Genomic DNA, 15968 nt, shown 5'->3' on the forward strand with positions numbered 1-15968 from the left:
AGTGGACTTTAATAGAGAGAATAGCTGTAGATGAAGTAAGCAAGGGTTAAAGGGACAGTCTACTCCATAATTTTTATTGTTTATAAGGTAGATAATCCCTTTATTACCCAGTTCTCCGTTTTGCATAACCAACACGGTTTATATTAATATACTTTTTACCTCTGTGATTACCGTGTATCTAAGCCTCTGCAGACTGCCTCCTTATTTCAATTCTTTTGACAAACTTGCATTTTAGTCAATCAGTGCTGACTCCTAAGTAACTCAACGGGTGTGAGCACAATGTTATATATATGGCACACATGAGCTAATGCTCTCTAGCTGTGAAACTGTCAAAATACATTCAGATAAAAGGCGGCCTTTAGGGCTTTGAAATTGGCATATAAGCCTACCTAGGTTTAGCTTTCAGCAAAGAATACCAAGGGAACAAAGCAAATTTGATGATAACAATAAATTGGAAAGTTGTTTGTAAAATTGCATGCCCTATCTGAATCATAAAAGTTTCATTTTGACTGCACTGTCCCTTTAAGACATGATAGATGTTTTGCAAGGGAGGCAGATTAATATGTACTGAGAAGCACTTAGACAGGGGTTGTTAATGGCACCAGCGGTGACACAAAGATTGTTTTTATGTTCCAGTCCCACCTGTTCGTATTGCAGCTGGTACACAGACCATCGGTGCGGTCTGTCCTTCAGGGTCTTATAAAGAAGAGGCTGCTTCCTGCAGAACACTGCATAACCAAGAGTAAGATTCCTATTTTCAATCTCTATTGCACTGGTTTTCAAAACTGTCCTCAGTCCTCCTTAACAGACCAGATTTTGAGGATATCTGAACTGGAGCACAGGTGAAATAATCAGCTGATTGGTAAACCTCTTTATTTTTACCTGCTCTCACCCAAGATAATCCTTAAAACCTGGCCTGTTGGGGAGGCCTGAGGACAGGTTTGAAAACCAGTAATCTATTGTGATTTCTGTCAATACCCTTTGCTTTTATCATTGCCCTCTTCGATTATTTTTTTATTTTTTTATTTATCATCTTCCCCTACAAACTCCTTTTTCTTGCCAGAATTTCCCAATATATTATAGCCGACATAAATGTGCTTAATATCCTCTTCTCATCTACAGTTAAAAGAAATTTCACCAGTGGCAGTATACCAGGAACTCCTGGTCCTAACGGGGAAGATGGTGTGGAACAGACGGCCATCAAAGTGTCCCTAAAATGTCCAATCACCTTCCGGAGAATTCAGCTTCCTGCAAGGGGACATGACTGTCGCCATATCCAGGTGAGTAAATTACAACAACAGATTGTAGTTAGATACAGCCGCATGTGCATTACCTTGTATCAAACGGAGCAATGCAGTCATTATATTGGGGTAAAATAAAGATAAAATTTGTTTAAATTCTTCGTATTTCATTTTGCTTTCTTACATTTTTTTAAAAAATTTTTTTTTTTTAAATTCATTCAGTGCTTTGATCTTGAGTCTTATCTGCAACTCAACTGTGAGCGTGGGACGTGGAGGTGTCCTGTGTGCAAGTAAGATATTATATATTTTCAACTCTCCACCATACATACGCTTGGAGATGTCTATTTGTTGCTTTTGGTTTGGGAAAAATAAATAAATATATCACCCACATATATACACACACACACACACACACACACACATGACCAATAAATACAAAATGCAATAGCACTTAAATGAACAGCAGACTTTTTTTTTTTTTTTTTTCTGACAATTTGCTTGCCCCCTTTATTATTTGACAGCCATCAGGCAATCACAGATTCACTGAACTTTTGCACATGCTCAGTAGTAGCTGGTGCCTCAGGAGTGTATATAAAAGACACGATTTGATAACGCAAGTAAATTGGAAAGTATCATGCTCTATCTGAATCGTTCATTTAATTTTGACTTTAGTGTCTTTTTTTTTTAAGGGGAAAACATTGTCCCTTTTAAGCCCAAGTCCTCCATATTGATCTTTTGTATTTGTTAATGCTTATTTTGTTCTGCCAAACAACACAAATGTAATCTTATTGGATATCTGTACTGTGTGTTTTTGTAAGTGATAGATTATACTGAGGATGAGAAGATCCTCTCAAAAATTATGCACTAAAATGTATATAGGGATATATTTTTAGCCCTGACTAAAGAAGATCATCTTTTCTCCTTGTAGTAAGACGGCGCTGCTGGAAGGTTTAGAAGTTGACCAGTACATGCTTGGGACCTTGTTGTACATCCAGGGGTGAGTCTCCTTTTTTTGTCTTTTTTACATTATTTTCTTTTAATTTTTCTTTGTTTTGCCTCTATTTCTCTTCCACCGTTTTTTTTATATATATTTTCAAATATTTATCAAATCTCCTTTTCTTTCCTAAGATATGGTGAGTCCACTGAATCATCAATTACTGTTGGGAATATCACTCCTGGTTAGCAGGAGGAGGCAAAGAGCACCACAGCAAAGCTGTTAAGTATCACTTCCCTTCCCACAAACCCCAGTCATTCTCTTTGCCTTCGGTGCAAGGAGGAGGTGAAGTTTTTATGTTTTATGTATTTTAGCACAAATTGTTCTTTTCTTGCAATTCTGTGCTGCTTGCTTAATTATCTCTTTCTCTTGTAGAAGATAGATTGTTGAGTTCTGAACCCATTGTCTCTCAGGTTGATGCTGTTTAGGCAATGCCACAGCTTTCTCCTTAAACGTTCCAAGCCTCAATGGCGTCACATGCAGTGCCCTGTGGTTTCTCTATCTCCTGGAGGAGTGTATTTGCCTGCAGATTTTGCAGTTTAGGTATCCTCTGCGATATCTGCAACTTTATCTGCTTTTCCTATCCTACAGGGAAAATTCAAGAGAACATTTGAAGATTCAGATAGAAAGGTTTCTACTAAACAGGTTGCTCTCTCTCCTAGGTCTGGTGAGGAAAATTTGCCGTTAGCTTTTGTGGGTAAAATCTCAGATTCGGACAGTATAATTCCTTTATCTGATGCTGAAGTGGTCTCCTTCAGATGTATGCTTGCACACCTCGTGTACTGTTTAAAGGAGGTTTTGAATACTTGGACAACATCGATACCCCTGTCGCTGTCAACCTTTGAAAGTTTTGTGAACTTTTTTATTTCTATGATGTTCCTTCCTATGAGGAAGTGTTTCTAGATGGTTTTTATTTTGCTGTAATAACCCTATTAAGAGATCGCTGTGTTAAAACAGTGTTTGAGGCAAAAGAAAATCTGAGTTTTTGTATATCTAAAATATTTTCACAGAAATAGGAGAAGCTAGGGATACTTTTCTCCCTGTCTCCCGTAATTTAAAGGATTTTTCCTGTCGCTGTCTCCATTAAAATGCACGGTGCTCTAAGTAGAAGGGAGCTTTTCTGCTATAGCTCAGAGGACTTTGATCCCTATGGAGGGTAGCTGTTCCTTTACGGATCCATGGATAAGAAGCTGGAGTTTAATTAAGAGCAATGCCTTGTCTTATTAGACTTGCTGTGCTAGGCGGGGACTTGAATTGTTCAGTGGGCAGAAGCTCACTGTCAGTGTACCTGTATATATATCTGTGGAATATATATATATATATATATATATATATTAGTATGAAATCTCTCAAAAAGCCCCGTAGGGGGTAACAAACGCAACTTCTGAGAATACAGTAATTGGCACAAACTTGTTAATTGCCCCTGAGCCTCAGATAAACATGTACCGAACCAAACAGAAACACATGTTTGTATTGTAGCTTCATACAACTTGTATTTAAATTTCAAGTATAATTGATTCTCAGACTGTGTGTGTGTATATATACTGGAATTAAATGAATGGCTGCAAATGGATGTATAGATGTTTGACGTTTTTGACAACATTGGTTTTTTTTTTCATTTCAGACCTGCATCTGGTGTTCCATGCATTCAAAATGTTTTAGAAATATGAAATATATTGCATTCCTATTGAGATACAATACAATTTTAATAACCTATTTCTTTATATTTTTCAGGCATCTAATAAGTACATATATATTTGGTGCTTTAAATATCATATGTTTTATACACTCAAAAATAAATATACAGATATAAAATATTAAGATGATAACTGAGAAAGTAATTGAATCAATGATGAAGGTATTATAATCCTTTTAAATCGTTTCATAGAAAATAACATAATTTATGTAAGAACTTACCTGATAAATTCATTTCTTTCATATTGGCAAGAGTCCATGAGCTAGTGACGTATGGGATATACATTCCTACCAGGAGGGGCAAAGTTTCCCAAACCTCAAAATGCCTACAAATGCACCCCTCACCACACCCACAAATCAGTTTAACGCATAGCCAAGAAGTGGGGTGATAAGACAAAAGTGCGAAAGCATAAAAAAATAAGGAATTGGAATAATTGTGCTTTATACAAAAAAATCATAACAACCACAAAAAGGGTGGGCCTCATGGACTCTTGCTAATATGAAAGAAATGAATTTATCAGGTAAGTTCTTACATAAATTATGTTTTCTTTCATGTAATTAGCAAGAGTCCATGAGCTAGTGACGTATGGGATAATGACTACCCAAGATGTGGATCTTCCACGCAAGAGTCACTAGAGAGGGAGGGATAAAATAAAGACAGTCAATTCCGCTGAAAAATTATCCACACCCAAAACAGTTTAAATCTTATAATGAAAAAAACTGAAATTATAAGCAGAAGAATCAAACTGAAACAGCTGCCTGAAGTACTTTTCTACCAAAAACTGCTTCAGAAGAAGAAAACACATCAAAATGGTAGAATTTAGTAAAAGTATGCAAAGAAGACCAAGTTGCTGCTTTGCAAATCTGATCAACCGAAGCTTCATTCCTAAACGCCCAGGAAGTAGAAACTGACCTAGTAGAATGAGCTGTAATCCTTTGAGGCGGAGTTTTACCCGACTCGACATAAGCATGATGAATTAAAGATTTCAACCAAGATGCCAAAGAAATGGCAGAGGCCTTCTGACCTTTCCTAGAACCAGAAAAGATAACAAATAGACTAGAAGTCTTTCGGAAATTCTTAGTAGCTTCAACATAATATTTCAAAGCTCTAACTACATCCAAAGAATGCAATGATCTCTCCTTAGAATTCTTAGGATTAGGACACAATGAAGGAACCACAATTTCTCTACTAATGTTGTTAGAATTCACAACCTTAGGTAAAAATTTAAAAGAAGTTTGCAACACCGCCTTATCCTGATGAAAAATCAGAAAAGGAGACTCACAAGAAAGAGCAGATAATTCAGAAACTCTTCTAGCAGAAGAGATGGCCAAAAGAAACAAAACTTTCCAAGAAAGTAATTTAATATCCAGTGAATGCATAGGTTCAAACGGAGGAGCTTGAAGAGCCCCCAGAACCAAATTCAAACTCCAAGGAGGAGAAATTGACTTAACAGGTTTTATACGAACCAAAGCTTGTACAAAACAATGAATATCAGGAAGATTAGCAATCTTTCTGTGAAAAAGAACAGAAAGAGCAGAGATTTGTCCTTTCAAGGAACTTGCAGACAAACCTTTATCCAAACCATCCTGAAGAAACTGTAAAATTCTCGGATTTCTAAAAGAATGCCAGAAAAAATGAAGAGAGAGACACCAAGAAATGTAAGTCTTCCAGACTCGATAATATATCTTCCTAGATACAGATTTACGAGCCTGTAACATAGTATTAATCACAGAGTCAGAGAAACCTCTTTGACTAAGAATCAAGCGTTCAATCTCCATACCTTCAAATTTAAGGATTTGAGATCCTGATGGAAAAAAGGACCTTGTGACAGAAGGTCTGGTCTTAACGGAAGAGTCCACGGTTGACAAGAGGCCATTTGGACAAGATCCGCATACCAAAACCTGTGAGGCCATGCTGGAGCCACCAGCAGAACAAACGAACATTCCTTCAGAATCTTGGAGATTACTCTTGGAAGAAGAACTAGAGGCGGAAAGATATAGGCAGGATGATACTTCCAAGGAAGTGACAATGCATCCACTGCTTCCGCCTGAGGATCCCTGGATCTGGACAGATACCTGGGAAGCTTCTTGTTTAGATGAGAAGCCATCAGATCTATTTCTGGAAGTCCCCACATTTGAACAATCTGAAGAAATACCTCTGGGTGAAGAGACCATTCGTCCGGATGTAACGTTTGGCGACTGAGATAATCCGCTTTCCAATTGTCTAAACCTGGGATATGAACCGCAGAAATTAGACAGGAGCTGGATTCCGCCCATACCAGTATTCGAGATACTTCTTTCATAGCCAGAGGACTGTGAGTCCCTCCTTGATGATTGATATATGCCACAGTTGTGACATTGTCTGTCTGAAAACAAATGAACGATTCTCTCTTTAGAAGAGGCCATGACTGAAGGGCTCTGAAAATTGCACGGAGTTCCAAAATATTGATTGGTAATCTCACCTCCTGAGATTCCCAAACCCCTTGTGCTGTCAGAGACCCCCAAACAGCTCCCCAACCTGTCAGACTTGCATCTGTTGAAATCACAGTCCAGGTCGGAAGAACAAAAGAAGCCCCCTGAACTAAACAATGGTGATCTGTCCACCACGTCAGAGAGTGTCGTACAATCGGTTTTAAAGATATCAATTGAGATATCTTTGTGTAATCCCTGCACCACTGGTTCAGCATACAGAGCTGAAAAGGTCGCATGTGAAAACGAGCAAAGGGAATGATTGAGACTGAAGGTTTCGACAAGCTGAAATCAATTTTAGACGTCTCTTGTCCGTTAGTGACAGAGTCATGGACACTGAATCTATCTGGAAACCTATAAAGGTTACCCTTGTCTGAGGAATCAATGAACTTTTCGGTAAATTGATCCTCCAACCATGAGCTTGAAGAAACAATACAAGTCGATTCGTATGAGATTCTGCTAAATGTGAAGACTGAGCAAGTACCAAGATATCGTCCAAATAAGGAAATACCACAATACCCTGTTCTCTGATTACAGAGAGAAGGGCACCGAGAACCTTTGTAAAAATCCTTGGAGCTGTTGCTAGGCCAAATGGCAGAGCCACAAACTGGTAATGCTTGTCTAGGAAAGAGAATCTCAGATACTGAAAGTGATCTGGATGAATCGGAATATGCAGATATGCATCCTGTAAATCTATTGTGGACATATAATGCCCTTGCTGAACAAAAGGCAGGATAGTCCTTATAGTTACCATTTTGAATGTTGGTATCCTTACATAACGATTCAATATTTTTAAAACCAGAACTGGTCTGAAGGAATTCTCCTTCTTTGGTACAATGAAGAGATTTGAATAAAACCCCAGTCCCTGTTCCAGAACTGGAACTGGCATAATTACTCCAGCCAACTCTAGATCTGAAACACATTTCAGAAATGCTTGAGCCTTCGCTGGATTTACTGGGACACGGGAAAGAAAATCTTTTTGCAGGAGGCCTTATCTTGAAGCCAATTCTGTACCCTTCTGAAACAATGTTCTGAATCCAAAGATTGTGAATTGAATTGATCCAAATTTCTTTGAAAAATCGTAATCTGCCCCCTACCAGCTGGGCTGGAATGAGGGCCGCACCTTCATGTGGACTTTGGAGCTGGCTTTGGTTTTCTAAAAGGCTTGGATTTATTCCAGACTGGAGATGGTTTCCAAACTGATACCGCTCCTGTAGGTGAAGGATCAGGCTTTTGTTCCTTATTGTGACGAAAGGAACGAAAACGATTGTTAGACCTAAATTTACCTCTAGATTTTTTATCCTGTGGTAAAAAAGTTCCTTTCCCTCCAGTAACAGTTGAGATAATAGAATCCAACTGTGAACCAAATAATTTATTACCCTGGAAAGAAAGGGAAAGCAAAGTTGACTTAGAAGACATATCAGCATTCCAAGTTTTAAGCCATAAAGCTCTTCTAGCTAAAATGGCTAGAGACATATACCTGACATCAACCCTAATGATATCAAAGATGGCATCACAAATAAAGTTATTAGCATGTTGAAGAAGATTAACAATGCCATGAGAATTATGATCTGTTACTTGTTGCGCTAAAGCTTCTAACCAAAAAGTTGAAGCTGCAGCAACATCCGCTAAAGATATAGCAGGTCTAAGAAGATTACCTGAACATAAGCTTTTCTTAGAAAGGATTCAATTTTCCTATCTAAAGGATCTTTAAAGGAAGTACTATCTGCCGTAGGAATAGTAGTACGTTTAGCAAGAGTAGAGATAGCCCCATCAACCTTAGGGATTTTGTCCCAAATCTCTAATCTGTCAGATGGCACAGGATATAATTGCTTAAAACGTTTAGAAGGAGTAAATGAATTACCGAAATTATTCCATTCCCTGGAAATTTCTTCAGAAATAGCATCAGGGACAGGAAAAACTTCTGGAATAACTACAGGAGATTTAAAAACCTTATTTAAACGTTTAGATTTAGTATCAAGAGGACCAGAATCCTCTATTTCTAATGCAATTAAGACTTCTTTAAGTAAAGAACGAATAAATTCCATTTTGAATAAATATGAAGATTTATCAGCATCAACCTCTGAAACAGAATCCTCTGAACCAGAGGAATCCTTATCAGAATCAGAATGATGATGTTCATTTAAAAATTCATCTGAAAAATGAGAAGTTTTAAAAGACCTTTTACGTTTACTAGAAGGAGGAATAACAGACATAGCCTTCTTAATGGATTTAGAAACAAAATCTCTTATGTTAACAGGAACACTCTGAGTATTAGATGTTGACGGAACAACAACAGGTAATGTAACATTACTAAAGGAAATATTATCTGCATTAACAAGTTTGTCATGACATTCATTACAAACAACAGCTGGAGGAACAGATACCACAAGTTTACAGCAAATACACTTAACTTTGGTAGATCCAGCACTAGGCAGCGATTTTCCAGAAGTATCTTATGACTCGGGGTCAATCTGGGACATCTTGCAATATGTAATAGAAAAAACAACATATAAAGCAAAATCTATCAAATTCCTTAAATGACAGTTTCAGGAATGGGAAAAAAATGCCAGTGAACAAGCTTCTAGCAACCAGAAGCAATAAACAAAGAGACTTTAAATAATGTGGAGACAATAGTGACGCCCATATTTTTTAGCGCCAAAAAAGACGCCCACATTATTTGGCGCCTAAATGCTTTTGGCGCCAAAAATGACGCCACATCCGGAACGCCGACACTTTTGGCGCAAAAAAAGTAAAAAATGACGCAACTTCCGGCCACACTTATGACGGCGGAAACAAAGAAAAAATTTTTGCGCCAAGAATGACGCAATAAAATGAAGCATTTTCAGCCCCCGCGAGCCTAACAGCCCACAGGGAAAAAGTCAAATTTTAAGGTAAGAAAAAAATTGATTTATTCATATGCATTATCCCAAATATGAAACTGACTGTCTGAAATAAGGAACGTTGAACATCCTGAATCAAGGCAAATAAATGTTTGAACACATATATTTAGAACTTTATATAAAAGTGCCCAACCATTGCTTAGAGTGTCACAGAAAATAAGACTTACTCACCCCAGGACACTCATCTACATGTAGTAGAAAGCCAAACCAGTACTGAAACGAGAATCAGTAGAGGTAATGGTGTATATATAAGAGTATATCGTCGATCTGAAAAGGGAGGTAAGAGATGAATCTCTACGACCGATAACAGAGAACCTATGAAATAGACCCCGTAGAAGGAGATCATTGAATTCAAATAGGCAATATTCTCTTCACATCCCTCTGACATTCACTGCACGCTGAGAGGAAAACCGGGCTCCAACCTGCTGCGGAGCGCATATCAACATAGAATCTAGCACAAACTTACTTCACCACCTCCATAGGAGGCAAAGTTTGTAAAAACTGATTTGTGGGTGTGGTGAGGGGTGTATTTGTAGGCATTTTGAGGTTTGGGAAACTTTGCCCCTCCTGGTAGGAATGTATATCCCATACGTCACTAGCTCATGGACTCTTGCTAATTACATGAAAGAAATGATTTTTAAACACATTTTTAATATATCATAAGTGGAATATTTTTACGTTCGGTCTTAAGATGATCAGAAAAAATGGTACTGTGTGATCCATGTGTATTTGAACATCTGACTTATTAATGCTAGGAATTATAGTATGTTGAATATAAACAATATAAGATATTTGGAATGTAGCAAAAATGGATGGTAAGACTATTTCTGGTCGTCTGCTGCCACCTATAGATCAGGGATAGTATCACAGCCAAAAGATAAATGGCTACTCAGGGAGGCCTTTCCCAAATAACCTATGAGATGTTCAGATCCCAGGGCGAATCAAAGACAAGCTTCCGAAGGGCCTATCATATCGTTTCACCAATGATTAGAATAATAGAGGGAGGGGAGTATCACGTGATATAACCTGAATGCAAAAGGATAGAAGGGGGCTGGCTGACTATTTGCTGAACTTTGGACTGATAAATTGCTGCGTTGGGAAAGAGTCACTATAAGCAAAATTGGACTACCTTTTTATTATCCATATTGCAATACCCTTATTTCATATGAGGTGAAACAAGAAGTTCTGGAAGCTGAAATATCGATTTGGTTATTTATAGTGAAGTATACGCGATAGATAAATCTATGTATAATATTTAAATCAAAGGTTTTTGGTAACTATAACTAATTGCAGTTAGTAGATTTAAAAGGGCACTTTGTATTTTAGCTTGTATTTTAAAACGAATCATTAATTCTAAGTAATTTATCTTTGTGTGTGTATGTATGTATGTGTATATGTGTGTGTGTATGTATATGTGTGTGTATATATATATGTATGTATATATATATGTATGTATATATATATATATATATATATATATATATATATATATATATATATATATATATATATATATATATATATATATATATATATATATATATATATATATATATATATATATGGGATGAAAGAGAAAATTCTCAAAAGTAAATGGGCGCACTGCTAAACAATTATGAATAATGTAATAGTAATAAACAAAGTTCAAAAAAACCAATTGGTTGGTACAGTTTAGTTCTTTCCCAGTAAAGTTCTGGTATAGGGTAAGTGATAGCGCTTACCAGAGCCAACCTCAATCCTATGAGGTAAGTGATCAGCAATGGGGTAAAGATGATCCCTTTGGAACTGTGTGCTCTCGTAGAAATCTTTAGGTATCTGTTGCTTCTTGTTAATGGAGATCCTGGACTCTCTTGTGTTTGCAAGAATGATTCTTTGGTTCTCTTTATGGTAATAGCTGGAGTACTGGAGGTTGTTCCTGGAACTTGTTGATGGAATGGAAATCTTGGACTCTCAATGGATACCTTCTTCTTTTTTCAGAAGCCTGGATGTCCAATTTTCAGCTCATTTTTTCGATTTTATAGTTCGCAAGTCTACGTTCGTTCCGTAGTGGATTTCTCCCTGTACACTTACTTCCGGGTTTCAGTAGCTTATTTGGAACTACAAGTCTATGACACTACACCCTCACCGGACGTGACGTCACGTCCGGTGAGGGTGTAGTGTCATAGACTTGTAGTTCCAAATAAGCTACTGAAACCCAGAAGTAAGTGTACAGGGAGAAATCCACTACGGAACGAACGTAGACTTGCGAACTATAAAATCGAAAAAATGAGCTGAAAATTGGACATCCAGGCTTCTGAAAAAAGAAGGTATCCATTGAGAGTCCAAGATTTCCATTCCATCAACAAGTTCCAGGAACAACCTCCAGTACTCCAGCTATTACCATAAAGAGAACCAAAGAATCATTCTTGCAAACACAAGAGAGTCCAGGATCTCCATTAACAAGAAGCAACAGATACCTAAAGATTTCTACGAGAGCACACAGTTCCAAAGGGATCATCTTTACCCCATTGCTGATCACTTACCTCATAGGATTGAGGTTGGCTCTGGTAAGCGCTATCACTTACCCTATACCAGAACTTTACTGGGAAAGAACTAAACTGTACCAACCAATTGGTTTTTTGAACTTTGTTTATTACTATTACATTATTCATAATTGTTTAGCAGTGCGCCCATTTACTTTTGAGAATTTTCTCTTTCATCCCATACTCCATTCAGTGACACGGGTACACTGACTCATACTTTAGGCTGCACGCTTAAGTTCCTATACTTATTTTTACATATAAGTTTAAGTTGCATTACTGACTAACCCAGTGAGTGCAGTCTGACTATAACAAAATCACCACATCTTTTATTACTGAAATATTTTATTTACACAATCTATAACGTACCAGGTATTTCTCCTACTTTAGTTTTAGCGCTGGTGACCCCCCTTTCTACCACACATATATATATATATATATATATATATATATATATATATATATATATATATATATAATCTTAATTGCAGAAAATTAAGCTCAGATAAATTGGCATAGAAATTGGTTGTTTGCATTAAGAATATATATAACTTCTGGTGTTTTAATTAGAGTTGTAAAGAATAATTTTTGAGTAAATAGCTTAAGTATATTTGTCTGGAAGTTCACAAACTATACCTTGGCATCTCATTGTGATATTTAAATGCAACTCTGATTTGGGAGATTATTTTGAATAAGGTAGTTTTTATGATCTTTGTATAGCATATTATAACAGCATAAACGTGTATAGTTTGATTCATAACCTGGTTCCTATAAATATAATTAATGTGTCTATAAATTTTAACTAATATAAAGAATTTAGGATTATTTATTTACATTAATTTTAATTGTTTTGTATATGCATTTTATTGGGGGTTTATTTCAAAGAATATTTATTAAATATATTGTATTATAACCCGGCCATATACTGACATCACAATTTTTGTCTATCGGCCATCCACATTCCAGGAGTGGACAACTGGGAAGTGGATTTCCTGAGCAGACAGACTTTTCATTCCGGGGAGTGGGAACTCCATCCAGAGAGGTTCTCCTTTTAACCCTCAAATGGGGTGTACCGGAGTTGGATCTGATGGCGTCTTGGCAAAATGCCAAGCTTCCAAGGTATGGTTCAAAGTAAAAAAAAATCCACAGGCTGCTCTGATAGATGCTCTGGCTCTTGGTCAGAATCAGGCCTGTGTTTAAGTCTGTTGCTTCTCCTTGGAGTTTTAACCTTGTTCTTAAGGTTTAGCAGCAGGCTCTGTTTGAGACTTTGCATTCCATAGATTTTAAGTCATTCTATTGGAAGGGTTTGTTTCTTATTGTTATCAATTCTGCTTGGTGAGTCTCGTAACTCTCAGCTTTGCAGTGTGATTCTCTTTATCTTATCTTTTATGTTGCTAAGGCGGTTCTTCGTACTATGTTAGGTTTCCTTCCTAAAGTTGTTTTGGATAGAAATATTAATCAGGAATTTGTTGTTCCTTCACTGTGTCCTAATCCTTCTTCTCATAAGGAAAGTTTGTTGCACAACTTGGATGTTGTGCATGCTCTAAAATTCTATCTACAGGTGACTAAGGTTTTTTGCCAGTCTTCTGCCCTGTTTGTTTCTTGAGGAACGTAAAGGTCAGAAAGCTACTGCTTCTTCTCTTTCTTTCTGGTTGAGAAATATAATTTGTTTGGCTTATGAGTCTGCTGGACAGCAGCCTTCTGAGAAAATTACAGCTCATTCCACTAGGGCTGTTTTTCTTCTTGGGTTTTTAAAAATGCATCTTATGTGGAACAGATTTGCAAGGTTGCAACTTGGTCTTCTCTGCATACTTTTTCCAAATTTTTCAAATGGAATACTTTTGCCTTAGCTGAGGCTTCTTTTGGGAGAAAGCTTCTTCAAGCGGTGGTGCCTTCTGTTTAGGTTCCCTGTTTTGTCCCTCCCTAATCATGTGTCCTCTGGCTTGAGTATTAATTCCCAACAGTAATTGATGATCATGTGGACTCACCATATCTTAGGAAAGAAAACAAAATGTATGCTTACCTGATACATTTCTTTCTTTCCAGATATGGTGAGTCCACAGCCCGCCCTTTATTTCTCATACTTGGTGTATCCAGTCCACGGATTCATCCTTCCTTGTGGGATATTCTCAATCCCTACAGGAAGTGGCAAAGAGATCACACAGCAAAGCTGTCCATATAGCTCCCCTCAGGCTCCGCCCCCCAGTCATTCTCTTTGCCGCTCTAACAAGTAGCATCTCCACGGGAGGGTAAAGAGTTTGTGGTGTTAGATTTGTAGTTTTTATTTCTTCAATCAAGAGTTTGTTATTTTAAAATAGTGCCGGTTTGTACTATTTACTCTGAGGCAGAAAGTGATGAAGATTTCTGCTGAGAGGAAAAAGATTTTAGCATGTCGTAACTAAAATCCATTGATGTTCCCACGCAGGACTGTTGAGTACCGGAGAACTTCAGTTGGGGGGAACAGTTTGCAGGCTTAACTGCTTAAGGTATGCTCAGTCATTTTTTTTCTAACAAGACCTGGTAATGCGAGAAGACTGACAGAAATCCCCATGAGGGAAGGTAAGCCATTTTCTGAGACGCAGTATAGAAGGATGGCTTCAGTTAAGGGCTTAAATACTGGTAGACACTGTGATGGGCTAAATCGATTACTTTATTAGTGTAATCTTATATTTGTTCAAGTGTTTGAAACGTTGGAAACACTTTTGGGGTTTTTATTACGCCTGGCATATTGTAAGACACCTAGTCTGACTCAGGAAGGCCCCATAACTCTGGAATGAAGAGGGAGGGGGCCTCGTTTTCGCGCCTCAGTTGCGCAGTTGATTTGCAAGACAGCTTCATGCAGCTTCACGTGTAGAGTCCTGAGAGTGCAGGAGGACTTCAGGGAGGCTTATTTTTCTTCTACAAATAACCCAAAAGGAAGGTAGGGCCACAGCAAAGACTGTGGCACCGTGCTGTAGTGTGTTAAACCGGTTGTTTACTTCAATTTGCTCCGGTTTGGACAATAAGGGGTTAACTGATTTGAAAATGTGTGTGCAATCATTTCAAAGCATTAGGATCATGTGGTGAAAATTTCATAAAGATTGGATGTTTTTTGGTGATTTGGTAAAAAAGTGTGTGCTTTTTATTATTTAAAGACACAGTAACGTTTTTTCAAAAAGTGATTTTTTTCTGTATTGTAGTGCTGTCTAAGTCTGTCAAAAATGTCTGAGCCTTCAGATAGACCTTGTTCTTTATGTTTAAAAGCCATGGCGGTACCCCCATTGCATTTATGTTTAAAGTGTGCTAAAACATCTAAGCATTTTAAAGACCATCCAGTGACACTTAAAAATGTAGCCCAAGATGATTCCTTAACAGAGGGTAATGAGGATAGTCCTTCTTCCTCTCCCCATGTGTCGACACCAGTTACACCCGCGCAAGCGATGCCTAGTACCTCTAGCGCATTGGCCCCTATTACTTTACAACATTTAGCAGCAGTAATGGATAATTCCCTTGCAGCATTTTTATCCAAACTGCCAGTTTTTCCAAAAAAGCGCGATAGCTCAGTTTTAAATACAGAGGATGAGCAATCAGAAGCTTTGGATGATTTATCTGTAGTACCTTCACAAAACTCAGAAGTAGCAGTGAGGGACGGTCTGTCTGAGGGAGAAATTTCTGACACGGGAAAAGTTTCTCAGCGGGCAGAGTCAGATTCCTTAGCGTTTTAAATTTAAGCTGGAACACCTCCGCATCCTGCTTAAGGAGGTTGTAGCTACGCTGGATGATTGTGACCCCATGGTGGTCCCAGAAAAATTGTGTAAGATGGACAGGTTTTTAGAGGTCCCCGTATACACTGAGGCATTTCCGATCCCAAAGAGGGTGGCGGATATTGTGACTAGGGAGTGGGAGAGACCAGGTGTACCCTTTGTTCCCCCCCTATCTTTAAGAAAATGTTTCCCATAAACGACCCCAGGCGGGACGCGTGGCAGACGGTCCCTAAGGTAGAGGGGGCTGTTTCAACACTTGCTAAGCGTACAACTATACCAATAGAGGACAGTTGTGCTTTCAAAGATCCTATGGATAAAAAATTGGAAGGATTGCTGAAGAAAATTTTTGTTCAGCAAGGTTTTCTTCTTCAACCAATTGCCTGCATTATTCCGGTAACTACTGC

General features: G+C 37.9%; 1 protein-coding gene across 1 annotated transcript in view; it reads left to right on the plus strand.

Moving 5' to 3' along the window:
* Window positions 1–15968, plus strand: part of ZMIZ2 (zinc finger MIZ-type containing 2) — a gene marked incomplete in the record, with an annotated part of 136043 nt that overhangs the window by 92823 nt on the left and 27252 nt on the right. Inside the window, 4 exon segments of the mRNA XM_053718146.1 lie at window positions 637–742; window positions 1123–1280; window positions 1464–1531; window positions 2170–2238. Coding sequence (XP_053574121.1) covers window positions 637–742; window positions 1123–1280; window positions 1464–1531; window positions 2170–2238 — 401 coding nt within the window.

Source organism: Bombina bombina, chromosome 6 (genome assembly GCF_027579735.1).
Source record: "Bombina bombina isolate aBomBom1 chromosome 6, aBomBom1.pri, whole genome shotgun sequence".
Taxonomy (NCBI): Eukaryota; Metazoa; Chordata; class Amphibia; order Anura; family Bombinatoridae; genus Bombina; species Bombina bombina.